Here is a 15840-nt window from a genome sequence, read left to right as displayed (position 1 = left end):
CTGTCTGGCAGGCAGGCAGGCAGGCAGACAGGCGGGCGAGAGCGGGCATGAATTGTTTGGACCGGCATGAAACCTGTAACAGGGGAGGGGGCGCATTGGTTGGTTTAGCTCAACGTACCTATGAGCAGCTGGACAAACGAGTGTGGTGTGACAGGCGGATCAGCAAATGATGCAATTATATCATATCACCGCTATATCATGCCGATCCTTGGGGCACACGGGAAGAAGAGCAGAGCGGCGGGCGGTTGCTGGAGGGAGTCTCGGGAACTCGACGAGACTCCAGACTCGGGGCAGAACGGCTTTTGGGGGGCTCCGTATATGTTCGTGATGGCACGCGATGGACCCGGCGTTGAGACAACGGGTTCCAGGTTCCAGGTTGCGCCTGGGGTGGCCAGCTTATCGACGGACGATAAGTCGACGCGCAATGGTGCCGTCGGGTGGTGCTGTGGTGCTGTGGTGCTGTGGTGCAGTGGTGCAGTGCAGTGTGGAGAAGACCTCCAGCTGGGGCGGAGCTTTCGCTCAGTGGGCGCGCCTAGAACAGTAGGTACCTACGGGTAGGCAATGTACTGCAGATCCACTAGACGACGCGCTTGATACGCAGTAGTAGTGCTGTACTATGCAGCAGACGCCAGCAACAGGCAATGGTTGGTCGTTTAATACACCCGAGGTTACAGCAGCAACAATGACAGAATACGGGCAGAGGGCAGTTGCACATATACCCGCACGCAGCTTGAAGATATAACCAGGTGACTTGACAGACATGGAGCAGCTGCAGAAGTTGACAGATATCCTACCACCTTCTGGCTGCCTCCCCGAAGGCTCGGGTCAAATGGACGTCGAGAGAGGACTTAAGAAGAGAGCTGCCTGAACCGGATACGTGTGGCGCATCACCTCTTCCCTTCCCATCCCCATCCCGGCGAGATAAGATGGGGGATGGGGGCCGCTGCAGGGGTGCTGGTGAGCGCTAAGGGTTGCATGTACAGTGCATTTGGTGCTAATACAGATGTGAGGTTAGTGAGGCCAGAAAGACCAGGACCTGAGGGCGGACGGCCACATGCCGCCAGTGGACCAGTAGACCAGTGGACCAGTAGACCAGTGGACCAGCGGACCAGTGGCCGCCGTATCGGAGCGTCATAGGTCATGGCACGCGATGGCATTTTTGTGGGGCCCGCCGCCTGTCCGCTGTATCATCAGTGACAGCACCGCACCACCGTACCACCGTACCTACCGTCTGTACCGCTGTAGACTGTAGGCTGCAGGCTGCTGCCAATCCCCAGCCTGGAATGCGGTCGGCCGCCTATCCTCCCCCGAGACCCGACCCAGCAACTACTTACAACAACAACCATAACCACAACTACCATCGTGACCCGGCTGTTCCCACTCTCTTCCCTCCATGCATTCCGCCTCGAGTCTCGCAGTTGACCAGCTCTGACTGTTCTGCCGTTTTGTCTCCTCCACATAGCTGATCCACGACACCACCGACGCAAGATGGTCTCGCGCCCCCAGAGATCCCGCCCGACCTGTACCTCTGCCGGCAGAGTGACCGCCCAGCTGCTGCTGTCATTCCTCGCCATCTCGCCATCTCCCGCCCTCGCCCTGCAGTCACAGCATCAACAGGCCCAGCTCGTGCTAGACGACTCGCCCATACTATCGCCTCTGGTCCCAGAGCCACCACAGCCCGCCGAGCACACCTTCTCATTACGTCACATCCTCCACCACGGCACCTACCGCCACCCCGGCCTCCATCGCCGCCGCGACGTTGTCAACCCCGACGTCCAGGTCTGGCTCGCGGCCGAGGATGGGCACGCAGCCGAGCGGATACCGCCGCTCAAGGCAAAGAGCAAGCCGCGCAAGATCGAGCGTCTGGTCGATAGGCGGCCCGAGGTCGTCGACCCCATGGTGGCCGAGGCCCGCCAGAGGGGATACGTGCTAGCCGGGCTGCCCTCGGCCTGGTCCGTCGATGACGTGCCGGGCCCGGACGTCACCGACAAGGGGACCGTCCTCAGCATGGCCTTGGTCGCCGCCAACGCCTACGTCGAGAAGCCGGGCATGCCCGACTGGGAGGAGGTTGGTGCGCCCTACAACCGGAGCGCCGACTTCGGCTGGGAGACGGATGGACTACGGGGCCACATCTGGGCCGACGAGACCAACTCGACCGTCATCATCGGTCTCAAGGGGACATCGCCCGCCGTCTTCGATGGAGAGGGGACGACCACGAACGACAAGGAGAACGACAACCTGTTCTTCAGCTGTTGCTGTGCGCAGCAGGGCCAGTGGTCGTGGCACCAGGTCTGCGACTGCGCCACGAGCACCTACAGCTGCAACAACACCTGCGTCGTCCAGGCACTGCGTGCCGAGAACCGATACTACCAGGCCGCCCGTGAGCTCTACGCCAACGTCACCGAGATCTACCAGGGCTCCAACATCTGGGTCGTCGGCCATTCGCTCGGCGGTGCCGTCAGCTCTCTGCTCGGCCTGACATATGGCCTGCCCGTAGTCACTTTCGAGGCCGTCCCCGAGGCTCTGGCGGCGGGCAGGCTGGGCCTCCCTGTCCCGCCGCACGCCGACCCCCAATATCCGCAGACCCGCGAGTACACGGGGACGTACCACTTCGGACACACGGCCGATCCCATCTACATTGGGACCTGCAACGGAGCGACGGCTTCTTGCTCGTTTGCTGGGTACGCGCTGGAGTCGGCATGCCACTCGGGATATGAGTGTACCTACGACACGGTAGCAGACAAGGGCTGGCGCGTGGGCATCGGCACCCACAAGATCCGATCCGTCATCAACGATGTGATTAAGAAGTACGACACCGTACCCGAGTGCAAGTTCACGCCCGAGTGCCGAGACTGCGGCAACTGGAAGATGTACGAGAGTAACAGCACCGACGGGACCACCTCGTCCAGCAGCTCCACGAGCTCCAAGACACGCACCCGGACCGCAACCTGCAAGACGCCCGGCTGGTGGGGCTGCCTCGACGAGACGACAACCACGACAGGAACTTCCACGTCGACGTCCACCACGACGACGTCGACGTCTACCTGCAAGACTCCTGGATGGTAAGCGAACCCCCCGCCATCTGCAGACTTAATGGCCAGCCTTTTTTTTTTGTCTTTTTTTTTCTTTTTTTTTCTTTTGCTAACGTTGCACAGGTTTGGCTGCAAAGATGAGACTACCACCTCGAAAACGGCCACCAGTGTACCAAGTGCCACCATCACCACGGCCACGAGTACCACGACCTGTGAGACGCCAGGCTGGTTCGGCTGCAACGATAAGACGACTACTACAACCACGTCTACGTCGCACCCCATCACCTCGCCACCGCCAATGCCCACCACCACCACCCCGGCAGACCCCGAGCCGACGACGCAGCCCAACAGGGGCAAGGGCCGCTGCCTCAAGCGCGGCTGGTTCGGGCTCTGCAAGAAGTACGAGGGCGACGAGGCCGAGGACCCGGCCACGCCCACGGCCCCGCGGAACGAGGAGATTTAGCGGAGCAGGATACACCGCCCGGCCATCTTGGGCGTGTCTGGAATTTTCATTTGGTCGTTCATGTTGGCGTTTGGCGGCACTGCGGGCCGCAGCGCGAGGGCGCGCAACTTTTTGTCGCATTCAGGGGCCTGCGCTTGATTTTCTCACCACTTTGGGGGGGCGTTGGGGCAACGTGTAGCCGGATGGCTTGCATTACGTACTTGCGTTTGAATTCACTGCATTACACACACACACACACACACACACGCACACATATTTGCATACTTCATATATATACATATACATACGCGTACGCATAGATAGCCACCCTCGTGTCGGAGCGAGCATCAGCAGCTGCTGGGTTAGAAATACCAATCCGCAATTTACGAATACCAGAGGATTCAGTTTTATAGTCTGTATAATACGGGCCAGTCCCTGTGGACTGGAGCTCGCGGGTTCCGTGGCTGTCTATCGCGCGAGTGCGGGATAGGGGGTGGAGATAATCCGCCCACCGCAGTTCAACGCAGTTTCGTGAGGTCATCCCTCGCCTCGGCTTTCTGGCACGGGACGCAGATGCGCCGAGATGTGACGATACCCCAGGGTCTATATGATGGATTTCTTGCTAACGCATTCCAAGACTGTTCTAGCTCTTGGCCATAGAATCATGTGCTCCCCGAGACCAGGCTCATACCAGGGATTCAGGGGTTCAGGGGCTCAGGGGCTCAGGGGGGACTGCTCTGATGGGATCCAAAAGCCAGCATCATTCATCGAAAATGCCATTGGAACCTCCATAGCTACGTCTGTAGTCTCTCTAAGTAAACACACGAATCCCTCGTCTCGTCGAGCCCAGTAAGCTCCCTAGTATGAACAATTGCCATCCAAACCCATGCCATCCTATTCCCTGACCCTGTTTCCCCTTTACTGTCTGTATTGACTTTCTTCCCCGCTGAGTCTAATTCCACGACTCGAGCCCCCGGAGGACACAGCCCTCGCCACCCTCGGGCCGCGCGACCAGCCGGCCGATGGTGTAGACGGTCTCGCCCTCGGCGCGCAGGAGGTCGATGACGGCGGGGGCGTCGGCGGGGGCGACGACGGCGACCATGCCGACGCCGTTGTTGAAGGCGCGGGCCATCTCGGCGGGGTCGACGTTGCCGGCCCGGCGCAGCCAGCGGAAGACGGGCGGGTGCGCCCACGCGCTGACGTCGATCTCGGCCGCCAGCCGCGCCGGCAGCATGCGCGGCACGTTCTCCGTCAGCCCGCCGCCCGTGATGTGCGCCAGGCCCTTGATCTGCGACACGGCTTTGAGCAGCGGCTTGACGTAGATCCGCGTCGGCGTCAGCAGCGACTCGCCGACCGTGACGCCGCTGTCGTCCCACGGCGCGGCCGCCGAGTACTCGAGGTTCGCCTCCTTGAGGATCCGGCGCACCAGAGAGAATCCGTTGGAGTGTACGCCGGCCGACGCGAGGCCGATGAGCACGTCGCCCTCGGCCATGGCGTCCAGGCGAGGCAGTCGGTGGCTCGATTCCATGATGCCGATGGCGCAGCCGGCAGCATCGTAGTCGTCGCCTTGGTACATGCCGGGCATCTCAGCTGTCTCGCCGCCGACCAAGGCACATCCTGCCTGCTTGCAACCGTTGCAAACGCCTTCGACAAAGGTTGCCGAAGTCGCAGCATCCAGTCTGCTGCAGCCAATGTAGTCGAGGAACATGAGAGGCTTGGCGCCCTGGACGACAAGGTCGTTCACGTTCATGGCCACCAGATCGATGCCGACAGTGTCGTGCTTGTTCGTCTGCTGTGCGATCATGAGCTTGGTGCCCACTCCATCAATGGCACCAACCATGACTAGGCCGTCTGCTGCATATCCAGCGCCGGCCAAGTTGACCTCTCCTCCAAACCCACCAATCTCGGCGTCGGCACCAGGTATGGCCGTCGACCGGACAGCCTTCTTGATGCGCTCAACGAACTGGTTGCCGGCCTCGATGTTGACACCGGCCTGTGCATACGTGAGGGCCTTTTTCGTGTCCGTAGTTGGGCGGAAGGCGCGGTGGGCGATATCCTTGCGGTAGTACATCTTATCGAACTGAATCAGCTTGACACCTTCGTAAGCCTTGTCCACGGCAGCCCTGAGGGTGTCTCCAGTTGCTGTTGCTGCGATGACTCGGCCACCAGCTGTTACGAGCTTGCCATTGCTCAGCTTGGTGCCGGCGTGGAAGATGTTGATGCCGGCAGGGGGTTGTTGCACAGTCATCTCATCACCCTTAGCGTAAGACTCGGGGTACCCGCCGGCGGCAACGACAACGGTTGTGCTGAACTTGGGCTCGATCTTGAAGGTAAGGCTCTTGCGGTCCAAGCTAGTCTTAATACAGGCGGCCATGATCTCGGCCAGGTCGGTATCGTCCGACAGCAATGGCAGGACGGTCTGCACCTCGGGGTCTCCAAAGCGCACGTTGTACTCCAGGACCTTGGGGCCGGCTGGGGTGATCATAAAACCAGTGAACAGCACACCCCTGAAGGCCATGTCCTCCTCGCGCATGCCGTCGATGGTGGCCTGAATTATAGTGTCCATCTCGGCGATCAGCTGGGGCGTGGCGATGTTTGTCGGTGCGTAGCAGCCCATGCCACCGGTGTTGAGGCCTTGGTCGCCATCCCCTATGCGCTTGTGGTCCTGGGCCGGGGGGAACGACTTGATGTTGATTCCGTCGCAGAGGGTCAGAACGCTGAGCTCGTCGCCGGTGAGGAACTCCTCGATGACAACCTCGTCGCCAGCCGAGCCAAATTCCTTGTCCAACATGATATCCTTGAGCGCGGCGCGGGCCTCGTCCTTGGTCGTGGGGATAATGACACCCTTGCCGGCAGCAAGCCCACTAGCCTTGATGACAACATTGTGGGTGACGCTGTCGAGGTACTGGCAGGCCTTGTCGTGGTCGGAGAAGTTCTCGAATGCGGCAGTCGGGATGTTGTACTTCTTCATGAAGTCCTTGGAGAAGGTCTTGCTGCCCTCCATGCGCGCGGCGGCCTTGTCCGGGCCAAAGGTTGCGATACCGGCATCGCGGAAAAAGTCGACGGCTCCGGCGACCAGAGGGGCCTCGGGGCCGGGGACGACGAAGTTGACGTTCTCCTTCCTGGCCAGCTCCAGCAGGGCGGGGAAGTCGTCGGCGGAGACGGTGGTGTCGTTCCTGGTCTTGGGGGTGGTGGCGGTTCCTCCGTTGCCCGGCACAGCGATGATAGACTCGACCTTGGGCGACTGGCTCAGCTTCCAGGCGATGGCATGCTCGCGGCCGCCGTTGCCAATGAGCAGGACGCGGAGAGGGAACTTGACGCTCATGGTGTCTGTCGGGTGCCGTCACCACGCAAGGGTTCGTCCGGGGGGATTCGAGAGTGGAAGCAGTGAAGGGCAGGCTCTTGACGACAAGAGCGAGAGTTGTCCTAGGACGGGCTCTGCAACTCGAAATTTTTACGCTGGCGCCTGCGGTTTTTGGGAGTTTTTACCCCTCCCCCGCAATGATTTTTGCAGGGGAGGGGGGGTCGAAGTCAATTGGCAAAGGGTCCCCCCTCCTCCTCCTCCTAAATCGCAGCACCCTGGTCCGGTAGCGTCAGTAGGCAACTGGAATGGAATATCTAACTTAAGGCTGGCTTCCCGAACCGTAGGCGAGGGCGCAACGCCCTGTTCAAGACGTCGCCAGTCTACAGTTGACTGCATGATGACCTGTTATAACTTTAGAGACTCCTCGGCTTGTCACCTGTATCGATTGGCCTCCAGTGAATGTAAGACAGTCCAAGTAATAACCATCGTTCTGCGTACTGCGATTGGGTACTCCACCTACACTAGTGAAGTTCTGCTCTGCCATATGTAGTATAAAGTACGGCCATCAACCACCCTTGCACCTGGCCTGCCCTACCTTATCGACGTTATCGGTTTCGATGCGGCTAATTTCGGGTACGCGCGCCACTGGCCAGCAGGTCCAGGCCTCGGGACGTCACCCGGTCGGCTGCTTTCTTTCATGTTAATACCTACCACTCCACTGAGTCTGTACTTGACCGACGTATCGCTCCACCTCCAAGAGCCAACTGCCATTTGAATCCTTGTTTTATAAGAAACCCGACTGCTTATGCTTTGCAACCCCACACTCGATTGCTGAAGATGCTCTTGATCGGCCTGACTGGGTCCATCGCGACCGGCAAGTCAACCGTCTCGTCCATCCTCACATCCTCGCCATATAACCTGCCCATCGTTGATGCCGACCTGCTGGCACGCAAGGTCGTAGAGCCCGGGACTGCTGGCTACAAGGCCATTGTAAAATACTTTGGTCCTACGACGCCTGACCTGCTGGTGGAGCCCTCAGACTCGATTCCAGAAAATGGTGTCGACGGCAAGGGGCGGCCACTCAACCGGCCCGCGCTAGGCAAGCGAGTGTTTGGCGACAGCGAGGAGAGGAAGAAGGACCGGGGTGTCCTCAACGGCATTGTGCACCCTGCAGTCCGCAAGGAGATGTACATGTCGCTGCTCTGGTGCTACCTGACCGGCCACCGGGCGGTAGTGCTCGATGTTCCCCTGCTGTTCGAGAGCGCACTGGACAGGATGTGCGGCGTGGTCATGGTGGTTGCCGTCAGAGACCCCGAGGTGCAGATGAAGAGACTCATGGAGCGCGACTCCCACCTCAGCCGCGAGGACGCCCAGAACCGCGTGCTCAGCCAGACAGACGTGCGGCTCAAGGCAAGGAGATGCGAGGCCCGGGGCAAGGGAAAAGGCGTCGTGGTGTGGAATGACGGGTCCAAGGCCGAGCTGAAGGCCAATATCGACAATGCGATCCAGGAGATCCAACGGAGCAGCCCGGGCTGGTGGAACTGGTTGCTGCTGTTCTGCCCACCCCTGGCTGTCATGTCTGGGGCGTGGACGTTTTGGCGGAATGTGCAGATAAATAAGACGTGGAAAGAGCTGGAATTGAAAGAGAAAGCCAAGCTTTGAATGATACCTATCTCGAGCAGAATACAGGGCGAATTGCGATGCAAGATCTAACACCGGTCACACAATTCGCATTGATACCCTTCATGAGGTCGAACCCTCAATATGCAAAAAGAGGGAACGCACAACGGTACAGCAGGGTCTCCGATTTCTTCTCAACATCAACATAGCTGAAGATAGAAAGCGTTGCCGGGCCAGTCAGTTGCTTGGTGGCGAGTGCGGTACACCCAACGATAACAAGTGTGTTCGCTCCTTCCCGAGGTCCTTTCGATATAATTCGTGGCGATGGTCCCGGATACTTGACTTGACTCAAAACATCCGGATTCCATTTCACACTCACCTACCTGCCCACTTCTCAGTGGACTGATTGTATCCTCAGCGCCCCTCTGGGAACTCGCCCTCAAGTGTCACTCACTTTGGCATTCGCGTTGGACGTCCACTGGCCACCCCGATCAGTCTTATCTTGAATCTTTAGGACGAGAGTCAACCTTTTGGTACTCGCATTGCAATTGAAAGTGTGGATTGCACATTGCCACCGAGCTTCTGGCCATCTTGGCGGACTGGTTCGCTAGTTACTGAGCAAGGGCAGCAGAGCAGCAAAAGCTCGCACCCGAGCCTCTGCCACAACTTGCACCGGCATACCCCATCCAACAGCTGTCGGGTTCCCTGGTCGACAAATATCTTCGCGTCCACACATGCACAACAGGTACTGGGCCACACTTGAAATACTTGACACAGAAGGTGCCTCTGCACAGACTATCGCCGGTCCCCGTTGATCACACATCAATATGCCTCCCAATTCATTCGCAGAGTGGATCGTTGGCTCAAACACCGTCAGACGCAAGAAAGCATACCCAGCGCAGAGGTCGCGAGTGGCTCTAGAATGGACTACGGACGATGAGACAGGCGATGACACGGTTCACGTCACCCTGCCAGCACACAAGGCACCCAAGCGCAATGGCAAGCATGTCCGCTTCGAGAAGCAGGCGGCTCAAGAGGTCAGTAACATCGGCACGAGCGAGGAGACGTCTGAAGACGAGCCCGACTCGGACTGCCCCTGTGGAAAGTGTGTCTCGATAAGACGGAGGCTGAAGAAACGAACACAGGCAGGCAAGAAAGCCGAGCAAGCAGAAGATACAGAGGTCAGTGAGAGTGGGGGTGACGACACAGATGAGGCCATCGACTCGGATTGCCCGTGTCGCAAGTGTGTTGGCGGGCGGAAGAGGCTAAGTAGACGCAAACAGACAGACAAGAAGACCGTTGAGTCCACCGAACCCGAATCCGACGCCGAAATCCATGCCAAGCACATGGAGAAGAAGGCCAAGCAGAAGCAGTCGCAAGAGCAGGCCAAGTCGAAAAACAAGGACGGCGGCAACAGCAAGAAGAACAAGAACAAGGGCAAGAACCAGTCCGAGGACGAGTCTGAAACCGCAGTAGAGTCCGAAGACACGACCCAGGACAAGGGCAAACAGAGCTCGAAATCCAACCAGAGCAAGAAGAAGGGCAAAGGTGGCTCCAAACAACAGCCCGAGACGTCAGAAGACGAATCGGCCCCCGAAGCTGCCGAGACAACCGAGGAAGAGGACCTCAAGGCCAAGACCAAGAAGAAATCCAAGCAACAAAACAACTCGGCCAAGGGCGGTCAGAAGGACAGCTCGAAGAAGGCGGAGACCTCCAATGAAGATGCTGGTGACGAGTCAACGTCTAAAAAGAAGAAAAAGGACAAGTCGAAGAGGACTCCTATTAACCCTCAGCCTCCCCGAAGACCGGAACTTCTCATGCCCACCTCAGCACAGGTCTTGCAAGTCGAGCATTCGGTCGAAACTGTTGCAGACCCGCGTCCCAACGCCTTCTTCGACGCTGAGCATGGAATTATGCGAGTCTACCACGGTCAAGCATATGGAAACCCCACTGGTGTCCTCTATCCCAAGCGGCTCGCCCAGGCCCATGGCCCGCTGGGAATTCCCCATCCGTCACAGAACCCATATTTCTATGGATTCGCTCCGCCCCATGGTGGTGCTCCTGCTGCTCACTCCTCGGCTCCGCCTCCTGTCGTTCAAGGGGCTCATCCCAACAATCCCTGGTTCCAAGGTTACGGGACGGTAACCGTCCCTGGCCCCCAGCCTGCCACCCCCAAGAACCCCAGAGATGCGTACAACGCCTCGCCATCACTCCGCGCACAAGCCAAGAAAGACAACAACGTCGGACCTTTTGCTCCTCGTAGCGCAGCAAGCGGTGGGTCGAAGAAGACGAAACCCGATACCACTGGACCTTGGGACATTCAGGGTGCTCAAGGCTCCAAGGGGAAGGAGAAGGAGAATGCACCTGAGAACAACAGTGGTGCCGATGATGTCAACAAACCTTGGAGCCCTCAGAAGAGCGCCGAGCTACATGAGCATCTGCAACAGCTGGGAAGCAAGAAGGGCAGCAAGGCCGGCAGCCAGAAAAGTGACAACGGCTGGGGCACTACTGGTAACGGCGCCGGCTGGGGGCTTGACGACAATGCTAATAATGGGCCTGGTAATACCCGGGGAGGCAGCAATAGTAACAACAATAACACCAACGACGTATGGGGACACGGAGGCGGGAACAACGCTCAGAATAATGGAAACTGGGATAACAATACTGGTCAGAACGGCAACAGTGGCGGAAACCTTTGGGGGTCGAATGGTACTCAGAACAACACCGGCGGTGGCGGCTGGGGAGCCTCGAGCAACAAGGCCGGCTCTAATAACCAAGACTGGGGAGGCAATCCCAACACCAATGACAAGGTGGACTGGGGCGGCAATGCCAACGGCAACAGCAACCCCGGCCGGCCCAACTCCAACAAAGGCTCCAAGAAGGGTTCACCTACCCAGAGGCCTCCCTCGACCGCGGGCAACGTGGGGGGATGGGACGCCCGCCCGGCGCCCGACGACAACCGGTCGCAGCTCTCCCACCGCTCGCACGGGTCCAACAACAGCCGCCGCCGGGCCAACACCAACGATGTCCACCCACCTAGTGCCTGGCCGCAGTCGGACAACAACGTCTTCGGAACCGGCGGCTCGGGCTCGGGCGGCCCGCAGGCCTCCTCGCCGTCCCAGCGGCCCCCCTCGACCGCCGGCAACGTCGCGGGCAACGGCGACGACTGGGGCGAGGCGGTACCGGCCGGCGGCGGCGGCGCTGGAAACAACATATGGGGAGGAGCAGGAGGAGCAGGGCCCTCTGCCCCCGTGGATATGGCGAACGAGACGGGGGGCTTCTGGGACACCAAGCAGGGCCAGGCGGACGAGCACATGGTGCAGAACCCGGGTTCGATTCAGTGGTGAGGCAAGACTGTTATTGGTGCACTTCCTTCCGTTGTCCTTCCCCGGGAGGGAAGCGATACAGCGACTTGCGGCTAGGCGGCAGGGTCGTGGGGCCGAGGGTGCCAGTGAACTGAGGCATAGCAGAGAAGCTGACACTCATACTCTGAATCTGAATATGTCTCTGGTCCTAAATCATGCCGGTTGCAATCACGAAGTCGCAGTTCTAGTCAAGGCCCTTTCCTCTTTCTTTTTCGTGCCATTATAGAGTCGTCGTCGTGACGCTATCACACAGCCGAGTGTGGACGGACAAGCCAAACGCCTCTCTGACACTTTTGACTCTGATGGCCTCGACATGGCCCTAGGCATATACACACGCGCCTGAGTTCCTCAGGGGGGTTAGACAGATAGGGGATCATAGACACCTAGATACCTGACCCCAGAATCCCACGAGAAGAACCACAGCCCGAGATCCAGTCGTCCAGGAACTGGAAAAGCAGTTGGACCTTGCCCCGTGATCCTGGAGGGTGGTTTTCATTTGACTTGAGCGTACATGTGTATGCAGACTGACTCTCGCCCGTATTTCCCCCCTTGCGGATTCGTTCGCTCTGTGCTCTGGTTCATTGGAGCCGAGGAGTGGCCGTGCAGCCCGTCAGGCAGGCCACCGATTTCTGTAGGATCTCCAATTGTGGTGTCAAATATGCACATGTTGCGAGGCAGAGTCTAGTAAAAGGGGTTGATCGACTCAATTGAATCAGCTAGGAGGGAGCCGTACGATCCCGAGTGGGAATAGTAGCGTAAACACTTTGACTTCACATCATTTGGACGCCGGTATCTGGGAGGGGAGACGGCAATCTGTATTGAGAAAAGACACTACAAAGATTCGAACCTGATCAACCGAAATATTTTGTGTAGCCGACCATATGCAATGCTTTTCCCTCCTTCCATTCCGAACCCGAAGGAGATGTGATTTCGACAGCCAGGCACTACACTGAATGGGAGCGTTTTTTTTTTCATTGACAAGCGAGAGAATACAAGGGCAGAAGCAAAGCGCGGAGCAAACATGAACCAGGATTCCTTGAGCACAGCGAGATGGAGAGTCTATACCTTAGGACGCGGCTCGAAGCAAAGACATGCTTAGTCCGACTCCTCCTCAGACTCCTCGTCGGCCTCGTCGAGCCACTTGATGAAGGGCTCGGCGGCGCGGCGGATCTCGCGCGAGGTGGACAGGTCAGTGTACTTCTTGCTGGCCTTGCTACCCCACTTCTTCACAAACTCCTCAGAAATCAGCTCGTTGTCGTAGAGCTGGTAGAGGATCTTGTTGGAGATGACGTCGGCAGTCATCAGCTTGGGGTGCTGCTTGCCCTCCTTGGCCAGGAACCGTTCAAGGCCGCCGAGAAGAGCCTTCTCGTGGCGCTCAGAGACCTGGCTGGGGTTCTCGGGATCTTTGATAAACTGAGGGGCCTTCTTAGTAAAACGATAGCGATGGATCGAAGATCTGGGGGAACGTACCTGCTTGATCAACCCGGCGCGCTTGGGGATCTGAGCGACAATGTTCTCGTTGAAGAGAGTCTGAACGAGGATCAAGACAGTCTTGTGCTTGGTCTCAATGCCCAGCTCCTTCGCCTTCTTGTAGATCTCGAGATCTTCGACCTTGTCAACGCCCTTCGCCTCGGACTGCTCCAGAATCCAGTTGCCCAAGGCATCGTAGACGGTGTTGCCACCGCCCTCGCCCTCTTCATCCTCGTCGGCACCTTCCAGGACGAGCTTGTCGCGGAACTCGGTCGGCAAGTTGTTCTGGCGGGCCTTGACGGCCTCCTCAGACATGTCGACGGCCCAGTCGTCGTCCTTGACCTCCTTGGGAACGTCGATGACCTGAGCAGCACGGGTGTACTCATCGTCGCTGCCGGCATCGATGTCGTCCGAGTTGTTGCCGTTCTCGTTGGAGCCGTTCTCCGAGTTGTCGTCGCCGCTTGCATTGCCGTTCTCCTTGCCGCCGTTCTGCAAGCCCTTCTGCTTGGCAGCACGGGCGGCCTGTCGCTCCGCCTTGGTCGTCTTGTTCTTCTTGCCCTTCTTGGGCTGGTTCTTGATGATGAAGTTGATCAAGTTGGTGTGAACCAGGGGCTTGCTGCGAGCACCGCAGGCCTTGCAGTCCTTGCGGACGACGTCGTCCTTGATGACCAGGTCGGTCTCGGGGTTGCCGCAGTCGTCGCAGAGGACGTACTTCTCAATGAAGATGAAGAGAGACTTCTGGAGGGTCTCGCCGTCATGGGCACCGTTTATGATCCAGCGATCATCCGGAGGGTCCATGTTGGTCTGGGCACCCAGATCCAGTCCGAACCACTTGATGACGTGGCCGCCGGGGCGAGCAAGGGACTGAGCAATGGTGCTCAGGTTGACCACGACGGTCTTGATCCCGTTGCCCTTGCCCTCGACCTTGACTTGGAGGCGGGGCATCTTGTAACGATAGAACTTATCGTCCCCCTTCTTGGGGTTGATGGCTAGTAGCTCGACCATGGTGGCGGTGTTGCGATGTATATGACTGGAGGGAGAAGGTGGAAGACGTTGGTTTCTGGTCCTATTCGGCTGAGAGGAGCAGACAAGAAGGACGGACGGTTGGCTTGACGATATCGGGTGCGGTTGGGCGTAGCGACGAGATTCGCAACAAGACTTAATAAATCATCTGCGGGGGCTTAGAGGGCCGTAGACGACGGTGGACTTGGAGTCACGGAGGGAGATGGACGGGCCAGTCGGTCAGTAGAAGGGCTGATTCCTAGCAAACATAGGGGAGACTGGAGGTAGGTTGTGGTGGTGGGCGTTGGTAGGCATAGACTCTTTGACGAGAGGGTGGTTCAGCCGACAGAACTGATGTTGGGGCTACAAGGCTTCCGCGGTATGCGAAACGACTGCAGCGCGAGAGGGGGAAGGTGTTTAAACACAGCGGTCTTGTCGTGCTGATACATAAACTGCAATGTAGACTTGGACCCTTCTATGGTGGGGTTTCTTTGGTGGGTTGTTGGGTAAGCCCGGGCGGGGAGACGAAGCCGAGCAAAGCGGGACGGGGAGGCTCTCTGTCTCTCTCTGTCTGACACGGCCGACGAGATGCAGGCGATGGCGATGGCGATGGCGACGAGGCCGTGAGACGGGATGGGGGAGTTGAGAAGGCAGCGAGGGTGGTCTCTCGGAGTCAGACTGTGTGTGTCGGAAGCAGGAATAAGCAGCCTCGGACTAGGCAGTGGCGACCACGAGCTTCTCGGGACTGTCAGTCGGCTCTCTGCTGGACAGAGGATACTGAGGCGTTCGAAGAACGGGTTGATCAGTTGCGAGGGCTGTCAATCTGAAGGCGGTTTGGAGGGCGCAGTCAGAGAGGAAAGAAGAGGGGAATGCTGAGTGTTTGTGGAAGGGGGAAAAAAAAGAAGTAGTTGTGCTGGCAGGCGGCAAAGCGGAGGTCTGAAAGGATTTATTAACACCATGATCTGGATTTGGGAGGGGACGGGGCACTAATTGGGTACTGCGGTACTGCGGTACTGCGGTAACTACTGTGGTACACTGCGAAAAGCGCAACCCCACCACCTGGGCAGCACTGGACCACATTGCATCCAGCCCGTCCGCCCGCTCCCCGCCGCTACCAACAGCACTTGTGTTGCAATTACATAGTATGTAGCCAAGGCAATGCCTACTTGGCCCGGCTATCTGCTCCCATGGAGAGAGGTACCTAGCTGTTCCCTGTACTGAGGTGTCACGGATAGGTACCTAAGAAGTTGTCTAAGATCTGGTTATGTCACTTAAGGTACTTGATTGCTTCGTGGGCTTAGGCCGCCGCTGGCCTGAGCCCCCCGCGTCCAGCGCGCCTTGGCTGTCTGGCGGGGGGCCTTTTGGAGGGGCAAAAAGGAGGGCTCAGCCTGACAGACAACAGACCAAATAATGGCCTCCGGCGGCAATCCATCCTCCTGTCCTGGTCCTCCCTATTGCGGCGCCGGGCTGGGAGCCACACACACACACAGCCATCCTCTTGGTCGTCGGGAAAGTCATCCACCTCATGATTGATGAATATTGTCTCTCCACATTGCCATTTTTTTTTTTTTTTTTTGGCTCGTAGGGCCCGTCCGTGGCCCCGGG

The 15840-nt window shown here is 58.4% G+C and overlaps 5 protein-coding genes across 5 annotated transcripts; 3 read left to right on the top strand and 2 right to left on the bottom strand.

The window, feature by feature from the left end:
• Positions 1 to 1488: 1488 nt before the first annotated feature.
• JN550_012778 (uncharacterized protein) lies at positions 1489 to 3495 on the top strand (the record flags this gene model as incomplete). Its single annotated transcript, XM_049311291.1, has 3 exons — positions 1489 to 3062; positions 3156 to 3244; positions 3356 to 3495. 3 exons carry the CDS (start codon positions 1489 to 1491, stop codon positions 3493 to 3495), a joined length of 1803 nt encoding a protein of 600 aa, XP_049165260.1.
• A 931-nt stretch (positions 3496 to 4426) lies between these two features.
• JN550_012777 (uncharacterized protein) lies at positions 4427 to 6799 on the bottom strand (the record flags this gene model as incomplete). Its single annotated transcript, XM_049311290.1, has 1 exon — positions 4427 to 6799. The coding sequence occupies one exon, from the start codon at positions 6797 to 6799 to the stop codon at positions 4427 to 4429; it is 2373 nt and encodes a 790-aa protein (XP_049165259.1).
• An 816-nt stretch (positions 6800 to 7615) lies between these two features.
• JN550_012776 (uncharacterized protein) lies at positions 7616 to 8440 on the top strand (the record flags this gene model as incomplete). The annotated part of the gene is made up of 1 exon (XM_049311289.1): positions 7616 to 8440. One exon carries the CDS (start codon positions 7616 to 7618, stop codon positions 8438 to 8440), a length of 825 nt encoding a protein of 274 aa, XP_049165258.1.
• A 785-nt stretch (positions 8441 to 9225) lies between these two features.
• Positions 9226 to 11745, top strand: JN550_012775 (uncharacterized protein; the record flags this gene model as incomplete). The annotated part of the gene is made up of 1 exon (XM_049311288.1): positions 9226 to 11745. One exon carries the CDS (start codon positions 9226 to 9228, stop codon positions 11743 to 11745), a length of 2520 nt encoding a protein of 839 aa, XP_049165257.1.
• Positions 11746 to 12858: 1113 nt separating this feature from the next.
• JN550_012774 (uncharacterized protein) lies at positions 12859 to 14238 on the bottom strand (the record flags this gene model as incomplete). The annotated part of the gene is made up of 2 exons (XM_049311287.1): positions 12859 to 13176; positions 13234 to 14238. 2 exons carry the CDS (start codon positions 14236 to 14238, stop codon positions 12859 to 12861), a joined length of 1323 nt encoding a protein of 440 aa, XP_049165256.1.
• Between the last annotated feature and the right edge of the window lie 1602 nt (positions 14239 to 15840).

This window comes from Neoarthrinium moseri (genome assembly GCF_022829205.1).
Source record: "Neoarthrinium moseri strain CBS 164.80 chromosome Unknown scaffold94_Wmoseri_CBS_16480, whole genome shotgun sequence".
Lineage (NCBI taxonomy): Eukaryota > Fungi > Ascomycota > Sordariomycetes > Amphisphaeriales > Apiosporaceae > Neoarthrinium > Neoarthrinium moseri.
Note: the sequence above shows the minus strand (reverse complement) of the source record. Positions and strands in the feature narration are given on the sequence as shown.